The 17166-nt window shown below is 45.5% G+C and overlaps 1 protein-coding gene across 1 annotated transcript in view; it reads left to right on the top strand.

The window, feature by feature from the left end:
* LOC139383671 (choline/ethanolamine transporter flvcr2a-like) overlaps positions 1–16278 on the top strand; it is a 43643-nt gene extending 27365 nt beyond the window's left edge. The window contains exons 10-11 of the mRNA XM_071128205.1: positions 13323–13430; positions 14872–16278. Coding sequence (XP_070984306.1) covers positions 13323–13397 — 75 coding nt within the window. The 3' untranslated portion in view covers positions 13398–13430; positions 14872–16278. The remainder of the gene's footprint in view (positions 1–13322; positions 13431–14871) is intronic.
* The last annotated feature ends 888 nt before the right edge of the window (positions 16279–17166 follow it).

Below are 17166 nucleotides of genomic sequence, written 5' to 3'. Positions count from 1 at the left end.
CCCAGCTGTTTCTGAAAACATGACTTTGCACCCGCTGTCAGCTCTCTGAAAACAACCCAGCTGTTTCTGAAAACATGACTTTGCACCCGCTGTCAGCTCTCTGAGAACAACCCAGCTGTTTCTGAAAACATGACTCTGCACCCGCTGTCAGCTCTCTGAAAACAACCCAGCTGTTTCTGAAAACATGACTTTGCACCCGCTGTCAGCTCTCTGAAAACAACCCAGCTGTTTCTGAAAACATGACTTTGCACCCTCTGTCAGCTCTCTGAAAACAACCCAGCTGTTTCTGAAAACATGACTTTGCACCCTCTGTCAGCTCTCTAAAAACAACCCAGCTGTTTCTGAAAACATGACTTTGCACCCGCTGTCAGCTCTCTGAGAACAACCCAGCTGTTTCTGAAAACATGACTTTGCACCCGCTGTCAGCTCTCTGAGAACAACCCAGCTGTTTCTGAAAACATGACTTTGCACCCGCTGTCAGCTCTCTGAGAACAACCCAGCTGTTTCTGAAAACATGACTTTGCACCCGCTGTCAGCTCTCTGAGAACAACCCAGCTGTTTCTGAAAACATGACTTTGCACCCGCTGTCAGCTCTCTTAGAACAACCCAGCTGTTTCTGAAAACATGACTTTGCACCCGCTGTCAGCTCTCTGAAAACAACCCAGCTGTTTCTGAAAACATGACTTTGCACCAGCTGTCAGCTCTCTGAAAACAACCCAGCTGTTTCTGAAAACATGACTTTGCACCCGCTGTCAGCTCTCTGAAAACAACCCAGCTGTTTCTGAAAACATGACTTTGCACCCGCTGTCAGCTCTCTGAAAACAACCCAGCTGTTTCTGAAAACATGACTTTGCACCCGCTGTCAGCTCTCTGAAAACAACCCAGCTGTTTCTGAAAACATGACTTTGCACCCGCTGTCAGCTCTCTGAAAACAACCCAGCTGTTTCTGAAAACATGACTTTGCACCCGCTGTCAGCTCTCTGAAAACAACCCAGCTGTTTCTGAAAACATGACTTTGCACCCGATGTCAGCTCTCTGAAAACAACCCAGCTGTTTCTGAAAACATGACTTTGCACCCGCTGTCAGCTCTCTGAAAACAACCCAGCTGTTTCTGAAAACATGACTTTGCACCCGCTGTCAGCTCTCTGAAAACAACCCAGCTGTTTCTGAAAACATGACTTTGCACCCGCTGTCAGCTCTCTGAAAACAACCCAGCTGTTTCTGAAAACATGACTTTGCACCCTCTGTCAGCTCTCTGAAAACAACCCAGCTGTTTCTGAAAACATGACTTTGCACCCTCTGTCAGCTCCCTGAAAACAACCCAGCTGTTTCTGAAAACATGACTTTGCACCCTCTGTCAGCTCTCTGAGAACAACCCAGCTGTTTCTGAAAACATGACTTTGCACCCGCTGTCAGCTCTCTGAGAACAACCCAGCTGTTTCTGAAAAAATGACTTTGCACCCGCTGTCAGCTCTCTGAGAACAACCCAGCTGTTTCTGAAAACATGACTTTGCACCCGCTGTCAGCTCTCTGAGAACAACCCAGCTGTTTCTGAAAACATGACTTTGCACCCGCTGTCAGCTCTCTGAAAACAACCCAGCTGTTTCTGAAAACATGACTTTGCACCCACTGTCAGCTCTCTGAAAACATGACTTTGCACCCGCTGTCAGCTCTCTGAAAACATGACTCTGCACCCACTGTCAGCTCTCTGAAAACAACCCAGCTGTTTCTGAAAACATGACTTTGCACCCGCTGTCAGCTATCTGAGAACAACCCAGCTGTTTCTGAAAACATGACTTTGCACCCGCTGTCAGCTCTCTGAAAACAACCCAGCTGTTTCTGAAAACATGACTTTGCACCCGCTGTCAGCTCTCTGAAAACAACCCAGCTGTTTCTGAAAACATGACTTTGCACCCTCTGTCAGCTCTCTGAAAACAACCCAGCTGTTTCTGAAAACATGACTTTGCACCCTCTGTCAGCTCTCTGAGAACAACCCAGCTGTTTCTGAAAACATGACTTTGCACCCGCTGTCAGCTCTCTGAGAACAACCCAGCTGTTTCTGAAAACATGACTTTGCACCCACTGTCAGCTCTCTGAGAACAACCCAGCTGTTTCTGAAAACATGACTTTGCACCCGCTGTCAGCTCCCTGAGAACAACCCAGCTGTTTCTGAAAACATGACTTTGCACCTGCTGTCAGCTCTCTGAAAACAACCCAGCTGTTTCTGAAAACATGACTTTGCACCCACTGTCAGCTCTCTGAAAACATGACTTTGCACCCGCTGTCAGCTCTCTGAAAACAACCCAGCTGTTTCTGAAAACATGACTTTGCACCCGCTGTCAGCTCTCTGAGAACAACCCAGCTGTTTCTGAAAACATGACTTTGCACCCGCTGTCAGCTCTCTGAGAACAACCCAGCTGTTTCTGAAAACATGACTTTGCACCCGCTGTCAGCTCTCTGAGAACAACCCAGCTGTTTCTGAAAACATGACTTTGCACCCGCTGTCAGCTCTCTGAAAACAACCCAGCTGTTTCTGAAAACATGACTTTGCACCCACTGTCAGCTCTCTGAAAACATGACTTTGCACCCGCTGTCAGCTCTCTGAAAACATGACTCTGCACCCACTGTCAGCTCTCTGAAAACAACCCAGCTGTTTCTGAAAATATGACTTTGCACCCGCTGTCAGCTCTCTGAGAACAACCCAGCTGTTTCTGAAAACATGACTTTGCACCCGCTGTCAGCTCTCTGAAAACAACCCAGCTGTTTCTGAAAACATGACTTTGCACCCGCTGTCAGCTCTCTGAAAACAACCCAGCTGTTTCTGAAAACATGACTTTGCACCCGCTGTCAGCTCTCTGAAAACAACCCAGCTGTTTCTGAAAACATGACTTTGCACCCGCTGTCAGCTCTCTGAAAACAACCCAGCTGTTTCTGAAAACATGACTTTGCACCCGATGTCAGCTCTCTGAAAACAACCCAGCTGTTTCTGAAAACATGACTTTGCACCCGCTGTCAGCTCTCTGAAAACAACCCAGCTGTTTCTGAAAACATGACTTTGCACCCGCTGTCAGCTCTCTGAGAACAACCCAGCTGTTTCTGAAAACATGACTCTGCACCCGCTGTCAGCTCTCTGAAAACAACCCAGCTGTTTCTGAAAACATGACTTTGCACCCGCTGTCAGCTCTCTGAAAACAACCCAGCTGTTTCTGAAAACATGACTTTGCACCCTCTGTCAGCTCTCTGAAAACAACCCAGCTGTTTCTGAAAACATGACTTTGCACCCTCTGTCAGCTCTCTAAAAACAACCCAGCTGTTTCTGAAAACATGACTTTGCACCCGCTGTCAGCTCTCTGAGAACAACCCAGCTGTTTCTGAAAACATGACTTTGCACCCGCTGTCAGCTCTCTGAGAACAACCCAGCTGTTTCTGAAAACATGACTTTGCACCCGCTGTCAGCTCTCTGAGAACAACCCAGCTGTTTCTGAAAACATGACTTTGCACCCGCTGTCAGCTCTCTGAGAACAACCCAGCTGTTTCTGAAAACATGACTTTGCACCCGCTGTCAGCTCTCTTAGAACAACCCAGCTGTTTCTGAAAACATGACTTTGCACCCGCTGTCAGCTCTCTGAGAACAACCCAGCTGTTTCTGAAAACATGACTTTGCACCCGCTGTCAGCTCTCTGAAAACAACCCAGCTGTTTCTGAAAACATGACTTTGCACCCGCTGTCAGCTCTCTGAAAACAACCCAGCTGTTTCTGAAAACATGACTTTGCACCCGCTGTCAGCTCTCTGAAAACAACCCAGCTGTTTCTGAAAACATGACTTTGCACCCGCTGTCAGCTCTCTGAAAACAACCCAGCTGTTTCTGAAAACATGACTTTGCACCCGCTGTCAGCTCTCTGAGAACAACCCAGCTGTTTCTGAAAACATGACTCTGCACCCGCTGTCAGCTCTCTGAAAACAACCCAGCTGTTTCTGAAAACATGACTTTGCACCCGCTGTCAGCTCTCTGAAAACAACCCAGCTGTTTCTGAAAACATGACTTTGCACCCTCTGTCAGCTCTCTGAAAACAACCCAGCTGTTTCTGAAAACATGACTTTGCACCCTCTGTCAGCTCTCTGAGAACAACCCAGCTGTTTCTGAAAACATGACTTTGCACCCACTGTCAGCTCTCTGAGAACAACCCAGCTGTTTCTGAAAACATGACTTTGCACCCGCTGTCAGCTCCCTGAGAACAACCCAGCTGTTTCTGAAAACATGACTTTGCACCTGCTGTCAGCTCTCTGAAAACAACCCAGCTGTTTCTGAAAACATGACTTTGCACCCACTGTCAGCTCTCTGAAAACATGACTTTGCACCCGCTGTCAGCTCTCTGAAAACAACCCAGCTGTTTCTGAAAACATGACTTTGCACCCGCTGTCAGCTCTCTGAGAACAACCCAGCTGTTTCTGAAAACATGACTTTGCACCCGCTGTCAGCTCTCTGAGAACAACCCAGCTGTTTCTGAAAACATGACTTTGCACCCGCTGTCAGCTCTCTGAGAACAACCCAGCTGTTTCTGAAAACATGACTTTGCACCCACTGTCAGCTCTCTGAAAACATGACTTTGCACCCGCTGTCAGCTCTCTGAAAACATGACTCTGCACCCACTGTCAGCTCTCTGAAAACAACCCAGCTGTTTCTGAAAATATGACTTTGCACCCGCTGTCAGCTCTCTGAGAACAACCCAGCTGTTTCTGAAAACATGACTTTGCACCCGCTGTCAGCTCTCTGAAAACAACCCAGCTGTTTCTGAAAACATGACTTTGCACCCGCTGTCAGCTCTCTGAAAACAACCCAGCTGTTTCTGAAAACATGACTTTGCACCCGCTGTCAGCTCTCTGAAAACAACCCAGCTGTTTCTGAAAACATGACTTTGCACCCGCTGTCAGCTCTCTGAAAACAACCCAGCTGTTTCTGAAAACATGACTTTGCACCCGATGTCAGCTCTCTGAAAACAACCCAGCTGTTTCTGAAAACATGACTTTGCACCCGCTGTCAGCTCTCTGAAAACAACCCAGCTGTTTCTGAAAACATGACTTTGCACCCGCTGTCAGCTCTCTGAGAACAACCCAGCTGTTTCTGAAAACATGACTCTGCACCCGCTGTCAGCTCTCTGAGAACAACCCAGCTGTTTCTGAAAACATGACTTTGCACCCGCTGTCAGCTCTCTGAGAACAACCCAGCTGTTTCTGAAAACATGACTTTGCACCCGCTGTCAGCTCTCTGAGAACAACCCAGCTGTTTCTGAAAACATGACTTTGCACCCACTGTCAGCTCTCTGAAAACATGACTTTGCACCCGCTGTCAGCTCTCTGAAAACATGACTCTGCACCCACTGTCAGCTCTCTGAAAACAACCCAGCTGTTTCTGAAAATATGACTTTGCACCCGCTGTCAGCTCTCTGAGAACAACCCAGCTGTTTCTGAAAACATGACTTTGCACCCGCTGTCAGCTCTCTGAAAACAACCCAGCTGTTTCTGAAAACATGACTTTGCACCCGCTGTCAGCTCTCTGAAAACAACCCAGCTGTTTCTGAAAACATGACTTTGCACCCGCTGTCAGCTCTCTGAAAACAACCCAGCTGTTTCTGAAAACATGACTTTGCACCCGCTGTCAGCTCTCTGAAAACAACCCAGCTGTTTCTGAAAACATGACTTTGCACCCGATGTCAGCTCTCTGAAAACAACCCAGCTGTTTCTGAAAACATGACTTTGCACCCGCTGTCAGCTCTCTGAAAACAACCCAGCTGTTTCTGAAAACATGACTTTGCACCCGCTGTCAGCTCTCTGAGAACAACCCAGCTGTTTCTGAAAACATGACTCTGCACCCGCTGTCAGCTCTCTGAAAACAACCCAGCTGTTTCTGAAAACATGACTTTGCACCCGCTGTCAGCTCTCTGAAAACAACCCAGCTGTTTCTGAAAACATGACTTTGCACCCTCTGTCAGCTCTCTGAAAACAACCCAGCTGTTTCTGAAAACATGACTTTGCACCCTCTGTCAGCTCTCTAAAAACAACCCAGCTGTTTCTGAAAACATGACTTTGCACCCGCTGTCAGCTCTCTGAGAACAACCCAGCTGTTTCTGAAAACATGACTTTGCACCCGCTGTCAGCTCTCTGAGAACAACCCAGCTGTTTCTGAAAACATGACTTTGCACCCGCTGTCAGCTCTCTGAGAACAACCCAGCTGTTTCTGAAAACATGACTTTGCACCCGCTGTCAGCTCTCTGAGAACAACCCAGCTGTTTCTGAAAACATGACTTTGCACCCGCTGTCAGCTCTCTGAGAACAACCCAGCTGTTTCTGAAAACATGACTTTGCACCCGCTGTCAGCTCTCTGAAAACAACCCAGCTGTTTCTGAAAACATGACTTTGCACCCACTGTCAGCTCTCTGAAAACATGACTTTGCACCCGCTGTCAGCTCTCTGAAAACATGACTCTGCACCCGCTGTCAGCTCTCTGAAAACAACCCAGCTGTTTCTGAAAATATGACTTTGCACCCGCTGTCAGCTCTCTGAGAACAACCCAGCTGTTTCTGAAAACATGACTTTGCACCCGCTGTCAGCTCTCTGAAAACAACCCAGCTGTTTCTGAAAACATGACTTTGCACCCGCTGTCAGCTCTCTGAAAACAACCCAGCTGTTTCTGAAAACATGACTTTGCACCCGCTGTCAGCTCTCTGAAAACAACCCAGCTGTTTCTGAAAACATGACTTTGCACCCGCTGTCAGCTCTCTGAAAACAACCCAGCTGTTTCTGAAAACATGACTTTGCACCCGCTGTCAGCTCTCTGAAAACAACCCAGCTGTTTCTGAAAACATGACTTTGCACCCGCTGTCAGCTCTCTGAGAACAACCCAGCTGTTTCTGAAAACATGACTCTGCACCCGCTGTCAGCTCTCTGAAAACAACCCAGCTGTTTCTGAAAACGTGACTTTGCACCCGCTGTCAGCTCTCTGAAAACAACCCAGCTGTTTCTGAAAACATGACTTTGCACCCTCTGTCAGCTCTCTGAAAACAACCCAGCTGTTTCTGAAAACATGACTTTGCACCCTCTGTCAGCTCTCTGAGAACAACCCAGCTGTTTCTGAAAACATGACTTTGCACCCGCTGTCAGCTCTCTGAGAACAACCCAGCTGTTTCTGAAAACATGACTTTGCACCCGCTGTCATTTCTCTGAGAACAACCCAGCTGTTTTTGAAAACATGACTTTGCACCTGCTGTCAGCTCTCTGAGAACAACCCAGCTGTTTCTGAAAACATGACTTTGCACCCGCTGTCAGCTCTCTGAAAACAACCCAGCTGTTTCTGAAAACATGACTTTGCACCCGCTGTCAGCTCTCTGAAAACATGACTTTGCACCCGCTGTCAGCTCTCTGAAAACAACCCAGCTGTTTCTGAAAACATGACTTTGCACCCGCTGTCAGCTCTCTGAAAACAACCCAGCTGTTTCTGAAAACATGACTTTGCACCCTCTGTCAGCTCTCTGAAAACAACCCAGCTGTTTCTGAAAACATGACTTTGCACCCTCTGTCAGCTCTCTGAGAACAACCCAGCTGTTTCTGAAAACATGACTTTGCACCCGCTGTCAGCTCTCTGAGAACAACCCAGCTGTTTCTGAAAACATGACTTTGTACCCGCTGTCAGCTCTCTGAGAACAACCCAGCTGTTTCTGAAAACATGACTTTGCACCCGCTGTCAGCTCTCTGAGAACAACCCAGCTGTTTCTGAAAACATGACTTTGCACCCGCTGTCAGCTCTCTGAAAACAACCCAGCTGTTTCTGAAAACATGACTTTGCACCCACTGTCAGCTCTCTGAAAACATGACTTTGCACCCGCTGTCAGCTCTCTGAAAACATGACTCTGCACCCACTGTCAGCTCTCTGAAAACAACCCAGCTGTTTCTGAAAATATGACTTTGCACCCGCTGTCAGCTCTCTGAGAACAACCCAGCTGTTTCTGAAAACATGACTTTGCACCCGCTGTCAGCTCTCTGAAAACAACCCAGCTGTTTCTGAAAACATGACTTTGCACCCGCTGTCAGCTCTCTGAAAACAACCCAGCTGTTTCTGAAAACATGACTTTGCACCCGCTGTCAGCTCTCTGAAAACAACCCAGCTGTTTCTGAAAACATGACTTTGCACCCGCTGTCAGCTCTCTGAAAACAACCCAGCTGTTTCTGAAAACATGACTTTGCACCCGCTGTCAGCTCTCTGAAAACAACCCAGCTGTTTCTGAAAACATGACTTTGCACCCGCTGTCAGCTCTCTGAGAACAACCCAGCTGTTTCTGAAAACATGACTCTGCACCCGCTGTCAGCTCTCTGAAAACAACCCAGCTGTTTCTTAAAACATGACTTTGCACCCGCTGTCAGCTCTCTGAAAACAACCCAGCTGTTTCTGAAAACATGACTTTGCACCCGCTGTCAGCTCTCTGAAAACAACCCAGCTGTTTCTGAAAACATGACTTTGCACCCTCTGTCAGCTCTCTGAGAACAACCCAGCTGTTTCTGAAAACATGACTTTGCACCCGCTGTCAGCTCTCTGAGAACAACCCAGCTGTTTCTGAAAACATGACTTTGTACCCGCTGTCAGCTCTCTGAGAACAACCCAGCTGTTTCTGAAAACATGACTTTGCACCCGCTGTCAGCTCTCTGAGAACAACCCAGCTGTTTCTGAAAACATGACTTTGCACCCACTGTCAGCTCTCTGAAAACAACCCAGCTGTTTCTGAAAACATGACTTTGCACCCACTGTCAGCTCTCTGAAAACATGACTTTGCACCCGCTGTCAGCTCTCTGAAAACATGACTCTGCACCCACTGTCAGCTCTCTGAAAACAACCCAGCTGTTTCTGAAAACATGACTCTGCACCCTCTGTCAGCTCTCTGAGAACAACCCAGCTGTTTCTGAAAACATGACTCTGCACCCGCTGTCAGCGATCTGAGAACAACCCAGCTGTTTCTGAAAACATGACTTTGCACCCGCTGTCAGCTCTCTGAAAACAACCCAGGTGTTTCTGAAAACATGACTTTGCACCCTCTGTCAGCTCTCTGAGAACAACCCAGCTGTTTCTGAAAACATGACTTTGCACCCGCTGTCAGCTCTCTGAGAACAACCCAGCTGTTTCTGAAAACATGACTTTGCACCCGCTGTCAGCTCTCTGAGACTAACCCAGCTGTTTCTGAAAACATGACTTTGCACCCGCTGTCAGCTCTCTGAGAACAACCCAGCTGTTTCTGAAAACATGACTTTGCACCCGCTGTCAGCTCTCTGAAAACAACCCAGCTGTTTCTGAAAACATGACTTTGCACCCACTGTCAGCTCTCTGAAAACATGACTTTGCACCCGCTGCCAGCTCTCTGAAAACATGACTCTGCACCCACTGTCAGCTCTCTGAAAACAACCCAGCTGTTTCTGAAAATATGACTCTGCACCCTCTGTCAGCTCTCTGAGAACAACCCAGCTGTTTCTGAAAACATGACTTTGCACCCGCTGTCAGCTATCTGAGAACAACCCAGCTGTTTCTGAAAACATGACTTTGCACCCACTGTCAGCTCTCTGAAAACATGACTTTGCACCCGCTGTCAGCTCTCTGAAAACATGACTCTGCACCCGCTGTCAGCTCTCTGGAAACATGACTCTGCACCTGCTGTCAGCTCTCTGAAAACATGACTCTGCACCCGCTGTCAGCCCTCTGATTAGCTGTATTTGATTACAATAGCTGTTTAGCTGATAGCTGTTTCTGAAAACATGACTTTGCACCCGCTGTCAGCTCTCTGAAAACCACCCAGCTGTTTCTGAAAACATGACTCTGCACCCGCTGTCAGCACTCTGAAAACATGACTTTGCACCCACTGTCAGCTCTCTGAAAACATGACTTTGCACCCGCTGTCAGCTCTCTGAAAACAACCCAGCTGTTTCTGAAAACATGACTCTGCACCCACTGTCAGCTCTCTGAAAACATGACTCTGCACCCGCTGTCAGCTCTCTGAAAACATGACTTTGCACCCGCTGTCAGCTCTCTGAAAACATGACTCTGCACCCGCTGTCAGCTCTCTGAAAACATGACTCTGCACCCACTGTCAGCTCTCTGAAAACATGACTTTGCACCCGCTGTCAGCTCTCTGAAAACATGACTCTGCACCCGCTGTCAGCTCTCTGAAAACAACCCAGCTGTTTCTGAAAACATGACTCTGCACCCACTGTCAGCTCTCTGAAAACATGACTCTGCACCCGCTGTCAGCTCTCTGAAAACATGACTCTGCACCCGCTGTCAGCTCTCTGAAAACATGACTCTGCACCCGCTGTCAGCTCTCTGAAAACATGACTCTGCACCTGCTGTCAGCTCTCTGGAAACATGACTCTGCACCTGCTGTCAGCTCTCTGAAAACATGACTCTGCACCCGCTGTCAGCCCTCTGATTAGCTGTATTTGATTACATGCCTTGCTGGTGTTTGATACAAAAACATGCTTGAGAAGTTTCTGTTTCGTTCGACATGCAACATGCATGATACCCAGCTGTTTCTGAAAACATGACTTTGCACCCGCTGTCAGCTCTCTGAAAACAACCCAGGTGTTTCTGAAAACATGACTTTGCACCCTCTGTCAGCTCTCTGAGAACAACCCAGCTGTTTCTGAAAACATGACTTTGCACCCGCTGTCAGCTCTCTGAGAACAACCCAGCTGTTTCTGAAAACATGACTTTGCACCCGCTGTCAGCTCTCTGAGACCAACCCAGCTGTTTCTGAAAACATGACTTTGCACCCGCTGTCAGCTCTCTGAGAACAACCCAGCTGTTTCTGAAAACATGACTTTGCACCCGCTGTCAGCTCTCTGAAAACAACCCAGCTGTTTCTGAAAACATGACTTTGCACCCACTGTCAGCTCTCTGAAAACATGACTTTGCACCCGCTGCCAGCTCTCTGAAAACATGACTCTGCACCCACTGTCAGCTCTCTGAAAACAACCCAGCTGTTTCTGAAAATATGACTCTGCACCCTCTGTCAGCTCTCTGAGAACAACCCAGCTGTTTCTGAAAACATGACTTTGCACCCGCTGTCAGCTATCTGAGAACAACCCAGCTGTTTCTGAAAACATGACTTTGCACCCACTGTCAGCTCTCTGAAAACATGACTTTGCACCCGCTGTCAGCTCTCTGAAAACATGACTCTGCACCCGCTGTCAGCTCTCTGGAAACATGACTCTGCACCTGCTGTCAGCTCTCTGAAAACATGACTCTGCACCCGCTGTCAGCCCTCTGATTAGCTGTATTTGATTACAATAGCTGTTTAGCTGATAGCTGTTTCTGAAAACATGACTTTGCACCCGCTGTCAGCTCTCTGAAAACCACCCAGCTGTTTCTGAAAACATGACTCTGCACCCGCTGTCAGCACTCTGAAAACATGACTTTGCACCCACTGTCAGCTCTCTGAAAACATGACTTTGCACCCGCTGTCAGCTCTCTGAAAACATGACTCTGCACCCGGTGGCAGCTCTCTGAAAACAACCCAGCTGTTTCTGAAAACATGACTTTGCACCCACTGTCAGCTCTCTGAAAACATGACTCTGCACCCGCTGTCAGCTCTCTGAAAACATGACTTTGCACCCGCTGTCAGCTCTCTGAAAACATGACTCTGCACCCGCTGTCAGCTCTCTGAAAACATGACTCTGCACCCACTGTCAGCTCTCTGAAAACATGACTTTGCACCCGCTGTCAGCTCTCTGAAAACATGACTCTGCACCCGCTGTCAGCTCTCTGAAAACAACCCAGCTGTTTCTGAAAACATGACTCTGCACCCACTGTCAGCTCTCTGAAAACATGACTCTGCACCCGCTGTCAGCTCTCTGAAAACATGACTCTGCACCCGCTGTCAGCTCTCTGAAAACATGACTCTGCACCCGCTGTCAGCTCTCTGAAAACATGACTCTGCACCTGCTGTCAGCTCTCTGGAAACATGACTCTGCACCTGCTGTCAGCTCTCTGAAAACATGACTCTGCACCCGCTGTCAGCCCTCTGATTAGCTGTATTTGATTACATGCCTTGCTGGTGTTTGATACAAAAACATGCTTGAGAAGTTTCTGTTTCGTTCGACATGCAACATGCATGATAAAGATACTGTACCTTTTGTCACAGATTGTTATGGCTGCAGAGTTGTAGGAATCTACAGGTATCACACAATATCAGGGTGAAATATCATTGTGGTTTATCTGGAGTATAGAACTACAATGATCCAGCCACCTTTTATTTAACTAGGCAAGTCAGTTAAGAACAAATTCGTATTGTACCATGACTGCCTACCCCGGCCAAACCCTCCCCTAACCCGGACGACGCTGGGCCAACTGTGCATCGCCCTATGGGACTGCCGATCACGGCCGGTTGTGATACATCCCGGGATCAAACCAGGGTCTGTAGTGACACCTCTAGCACTGAGATGCAGTGCCTTAGACCGCTGCGCCACTCGGGAGTATATTCATCATAAGAGTGTACAATAGGCTATAGTAAAAAATACAGCACATTTACTTTTTCAATTACTCTCACTTGGCAGCAAAAATGAATCATATACCAATGGCTTGCTCACGCAAGAGAATGTAATTCTGTATTTTTTTTGCTTTAATCATATAATAGATTCATAATTAACTTCAGGTTCAACTCACCATTGGCCAGTGATGTTCAGCTGTTGAAGGTCAACTTTAAATCATTAACAAGACTTTCATGCCTAACAAATGCACTCTGCTCAGCGACTATTCTTTCTATTGCTATTACTTATTTTATCTCAATGCAGGTCGGGAGCTTTACTCACTTCATTTATGGAATACTACAATAATCCCATCAATACTTCTCTTAATATTTAAAACCAGTGCAATGTCCCTTGTCTCCAGTAACAGTGCCAAGAGAATTCAAGAATTTTCTCTCCATTTTTTAAAAATTCGATGTTGAAAATGGAATGCTTGTTAGTCACAGTAGGTAGCATTGTATTAGTTGAAAATATAGCTTAGAATTTTTTTTTTATAGCGTCTGAAGAGTCAAAAGACCATATTGCACAATTTGACTGTTTAATCCATAATCCTTAACAATTCCACTCCTGCTTTATGTCATATCCTTTCCATCCTCAGAAGAGTCCTCATTAAGAGAAGGCTCTCTCTAGAGGCAGGTGGACTGCTGGAGTTAAAAGAAGGTGTTATGGGAGGGTCTGGAAAGGGCAGAGGGATTATGGTGATAGGGATGGTGGAGGAGCCCTCTTGCCCCTCTTGTGCGTGATTCCCTAGTCGTTGTTCCAGGCTGCAGACTCCCCGTCTCGGATACAGGACTACGGGGCCACAACACCCAGCAGATCACAGGAGCAGCAATCCTGACATCCACTAAAACCCAAACACACACCTGCCAAGGTACAGGTATCAAGTCTTTGAATCTTATTTCACACATGCAAAGTGCTGTACAGTACAAAATGCAATCATAAAGAGCACTCCTATTGGGGATGTGTTGAGAATTCCAATTGAAAGATAAAGACATAAAACACTAAATTCACTCAATCTTTACACATGAAACCATTTCTAAATGCTGTAGCCTGTAACCCACTTCAGCAGCGTGAAAGGTCTTAAAGAAACACAAGAAACATCACTTTCTGTGAAAAGAGCAGTAACTTGGATTGAGAATGCCATGTGGGACTTGCCAAAGCAGATGACAGGGATTGGTCAAGCATAAGGAGTCTCCAAGCAGGGTTGGGAGTTAATGTCTGGATAGGGTACTGTGCTTCAATTACAATAATCAGTAAGACACATTTTCTGTCAGCTAAGCAGTGACTGAGGAACTGAAGTTCTGTAAAATATTGTTGGAAATGAAGTGATCATGCTGAAGCTTTGTAGAAGTATGCCACTTGCAGCTTGAGTGTAATATTAGTGCTTTGAACTATTTGTCCTTCGGTTGATCATCCTTCTCAAAGCAAAGCCCTACTATATGAGCTGGTTGGAAAACAAAATGGTGATGCTTTTATGTGTGACAGAGAGCTTTTAACTTCCTGTTTAAGTGTTAGCTAATAAACCCCTGAGAGAATGTTTTGGTACCTTACAACAAGGGTCAGGGGAATGAATCAGCTTTTTCTGTTTTCCAGAGAAAGATAATCATAAGTGTATACATTACCTGTAAAACACATATTGTGTTGATAACCTAAATACATTCTAGTGAAACCAAGTTACTTAAGTGCCTGTTTGTCTAATTTACACCATCAGCATACCACCCTGCATCCCACTGCTGGCTTGTCTATGAAGCTAAGCAGGGTTGGTCCTGGTTGGTCTCTGGATGGTAGGCCAGATGCTACTGGAAGTGGTGTTGGAAGGCCAGTAGGAGGCACTTTTTCCTCTGGTCTAAAACAAATATATCCCAATCCCCCAGTGCAGTGATTGGGGACATTGCCCTGTGTACGGTGACGCTTTTGGATGGGACGTTAAACATGTGTTCCAACTCTGTGGTCACTGTGGCACTTATCTTAATAGTAGGGGTGTTAATCCCGGTGTCCTGGATAAATTCCCAATCTGGCCCTCATACCATCCCCAGCTTCCAATTGGCTCATTCCTCCCCTGTAACTGTTCCCCTGGTCATTGCTGTAAATGAGAATGTGTTCTCAGTCAACTTACCTGGTAAAATAAGGGTTAAATAAAATGTGCTTAGTTTATAAATATTGAGACCCAATAAGATGTTCCATTGTTAGTAAGCTCCACCTCAATAGAAATAACACAATTTAAAGTTTTAACATAGTACATGTAGTAATATATAATATTGGAACATCATGAGGAAAATCTGATTTCTAATAGTAATGTTTTGATTCGACAGAAACAGGAAGGCATCTCACCGCCAGCTACACTGAAGGAGGTCAAGGTATAAGGAGGAATTCCAGTTGGACAGGTGTAGGAAGACAGCCCAGCACACACTGACATGTTTGAAAACTACCAAAGGATGTACACACAAACAGATACAGTACACACAGTAAAAAGCATGCTGCTTTCCCTTTACAAATGTGAATGTGAGCACATGCACAAGTGATGAATTTGGATGAACATGTAATTACTACTTAATTGAAACTATGACATGGAGGACTCCACTGAGGAAGTCAGAGCCCAGGAATGTACTGTAGGCTGGGGCATGGACACCCTGCTCTGGCTTTAGTTCCAGTGACTGCTATTTCTACTGCCTAGCACAACTGGCTCCCCAGATCTACTCAAGCCATGCAGAGGAACTCACGTGGAACCTCACATGTTCTCCCTCTAGCAAATTACTCGACAGATAACGAGTTTGATTGTCAGGCACAACCGGAAGTATTTCAAGTTTAATGACCTGTTAATTCATATTTAAGTGTCACTTTTTGAGAGTACGCTACGAACGGTTAATCTTTTCATTTTCTTTACCTTTGTCTCCAATCTAAATCATGTAAATGTTGATGTCTGTGCATCCTGATATGAGCAGTATTGTGCTTTTTGTTTCCTGACATTTGACCAATACTATACCGTAACCAAACGTAACATTGCTAAGTGTATTAATGTAACTGTTGTATTTTTGGAATGATAGTTAAAGGTAGACTACAGACTCAGTGGTTTCAGTTGAATGGCAGTCTGTTCAGAGGTTCAGTCAAGCCAACTCACCTAGGGGTTTAACATGATTTTGAGATTGCTATCTGCCAAATAGGATTACAGAGATACTTGTGAGTACTACTGATATTGGTGAATAGGGCTGATACTGTGCCTGAGTATGTCACAGAAGGAATCAACCTGCTTTAACCACATTCTTAGAATAACTATTGTATTTAATGCTCTGCATTGACTTGTTTTTGAGCCTAAAACGCAATGATAACAATGTGAGCACAAAATCATTAGCGTGACGAGACAGACAATCCAATGGATTTGTCATTTTGCACAAGGTAGGCTAGTGTTGTATGTTGTATGTATGATTATTTTGGTCTGTATATTTGTTACTGAGAACTCTTTCATGCCATACTTAATGTTAATAGTGAGATTTAAGATGAAATTCCATAGTGCAGTGTTTCATCAGCTTTCTTTTTTTTGAAGGATCATTTTATATACATCAAATGGTGATGTAATTTTTTACTATTTCTCATACTCAGTAATGAACAACATAATTCTAGTTTTGTAAAAATGTTTGTAGACGTTGTTTGGACAAATTGTCAGTTGTGAACAATTGTACATGGTAATCTGGTGAACTAAATGTAAAAAACATTTAAAAAAAGGCTCTGTTATTTTATCAATGCATGTGTTATACCACACACAAAATCCAGTAACATACAGAAACCATCACTGAGCAGTTTAGAAATCAAGACAAAGGCCCAATGTTGAGAGAATCCATTCAGGTACTGTACATGGCACTCACACCAAATTGTTCATTTACATAAAACAATTCCAAATCCAGTCAACCCTACCACACATTAATCAAACCATTATTAACATACATAAAATCATCACTGTACATTTATGTATCATTACTGTACATGCTGAAAAATTGATCGACAATCTCTGTTCAATTGTCCATGCAAGAGTGAAACAGCTGTAGCCAAACTCTAGTATATCCTAGCACAGGTACAAATCACGTAGGACAGGTACAAATGACCTGCAAAATAAATTCCAGTTATTGTATACCCCCTCTTAAAAGCTTAAAGCTATTGGACTTGTATTTGTGTACATACAGTATAGTAAATAGGCCACTCATTATTCAAGAGAAGAAGCATACTGTCCCACAGCTCTCTCTATTGCTGGGCTAAATGGCACAATGTATAACAAAAGTTTTCTGTAGCTTGGAATCAGTTCTGCTTCTTATGCTGTGCAGCCACCTCCTCCTGAGGCTCTGGAACACACTGGAACCCAATCAGCATTCCCATGATAGAGAAACCTGGAGAGGTGAGAGGATGGAATGGGGTTTCCTCTGCATAACAGACACCAGCAGCACAAGCTCTGAGCAAATTATATCAGATGAAAAATGTTGTTGAGCGATGCACATTCTGTATCTGGTAGTTTGATGATTTACTAACACTGTGTTGTTACTGGTTATAACAAAACAAGCTCACTATTTGATCAGATGGGATTATAGAGCTGCAGTACTTACTCGCCACAATGAGAGGTG

Source organism: Oncorhynchus clarkii, chromosome 25 (assembly GCF_045791955.1).
Source record: "Oncorhynchus clarkii lewisi isolate Uvic-CL-2024 chromosome 25, UVic_Ocla_1.0, whole genome shotgun sequence".
NCBI classification, from domain to species: domain Eukaryota; kingdom Metazoa; phylum Chordata; class Actinopteri; order Salmoniformes; family Salmonidae; genus Oncorhynchus; species Oncorhynchus clarkii.
This window is presented reverse-complemented; position numbering and strand designations above follow the sequence as displayed.